Consider the following 1,402-nt stretch of genomic DNA (forward strand, 5'->3'; position numbering starts at 1 on the left):
ATGACTGCAGCTCCCGGTCTGGTTGTGGCGTCCGGATCTCTGGGCTTCGCCCTCGGTGCGAAGCAGCCAGACGGCCGCTGCAAGTATCAAGCAGACTATGAAGCGGACCTCAGAGCAAACTGTGATGCCTCGGGCAGCAACATTGTGCGTATATACGGAGCCGACCAGTGTAACACGGCCCAAGATATTCTACCTGCTGCAAAGAAGGACTTCGTGGTGATCCTGGGCATCCTGGGCATCTGGTAAGCCCAGGCCCATGTCCCATCCCCAATAAGCCTTTTCTCCCTCCGGCTCCGTCAAAGTTTAAGAGGAATACCGACTCATTCTAACTCGGACGGGAAGGAGGCCCGACACGGACAAGTCTTATGGGCTGCAATCCTTCGCCGCACCCCCGGCTACGAGGGTCAAGTGTATGCCGTCATCGTCGGCTCTGAATCTCTGTATCGCGGCATCGCGGCAATTTCACCGGCGTGGAGTTTGCAGCCAAGATCAGGCACGTGAAAAGGTCGGTGCCTCGATTTCAAGATCGGAACGGCGGACAGCTGGAATAAATACCAAGATGGTACGGCCGATGCTGTCATCGAGCAGGCCGATGTTCTTCTGGCCAACGCCTTCTCATACTGGCAAGGCCAGACCCGGGACAACGCCACTGCGTGCTTCTTCGAGTCCACCATGCAGGCGTTCGGGCGCATCCAGAGGGTCAGCGGGTCGACCAACAAGCCTGAGGTATGAGTAGGCGAGACTGATGAGTCGGTTGGACGTATCTTTGCGTCGCCATGCCCTGATCGTGTGTTCAAGTCGTACATGTCATCATCGTCCTTAACACAACGCACACCGTGCACTGCCACCTGACTTACCCAGGTGCCAGACCACCAAGGAAGGGATTGCTGACACGTTGGATTTGAGTTCAGGGTGGCTCAGCGATGGCGCAGAATACTAGAACGCCATGCCCGGACATGACAACGCTCAAGCTTTCTACAGCGACGGTGTCTGCGCAATGGTGAATTGGGGCTTCAACACCTTCTTCGAGGCGTTCGATGAGCCTTGGGAGCCTCACGTTATTGGCAAGGATGGCAGCGAGGCGCCCGAGACTCAATGGGGTGGAGTGAAGGCGGACCGCACGGCCAAGTATTCGGTCCTGTGTTGAGCCGACCTACAGCGAAGCCCACGCGAATGACGGGGCAATGCGATGAGAGGGTGGCGGACTCTAGATGGAGGCATTTCAGATGGCATGGACTGTTCCGCATCGTCTCCGCCTCGTGAGACTGATGACGAGATGCTTGGTAATGGAGGAGGGAACCAATTCAGGATTTACACTTTTTGTCCGCGTGCGGCTGTGAATGGAACGGCATCGATGCGCATTCCACGTCAAAAGTCCACGGCGATCGGAAGAGAGGCGTGC

At 56.8% G+C, this 1,402-nt stretch overlaps 1 protein-coding gene across 1 annotated transcript; it reads left to right on the forward strand.

Annotated features, from left to right (window-relative positions):
* On the forward strand, nt 1-1,147 carry GLRG_04685 (glucan 1,3-beta-glucosidase; the record flags this gene model as incomplete). Its single annotated transcript, XM_008095370.1, has 4 exons — nt 1-242; nt 303-475; nt 506-732; nt 941-1,147. 3 exons carry the CDS (start codon nt 1-3, stop codon nt 730-732), a joined length of 642 nt encoding a protein of 213 aa, XP_008093561.1. The 3' UTR covers nt 941-1,147.
* Between the last annotated feature and the right edge of the window lie 255 nt (nt 1,148-1,402).

The sequence above is a fragment of the Colletotrichum graminicola genome (assembly GCF_000149035.1).
Source record: "Colletotrichum graminicola M1.001 genomic scaffold supercont1.15, whole genome shotgun sequence".
Classification (NCBI taxonomy): domain Eukaryota; kingdom Fungi; phylum Ascomycota; class Sordariomycetes; order Glomerellales; family Glomerellaceae; genus Colletotrichum; species Colletotrichum graminicola.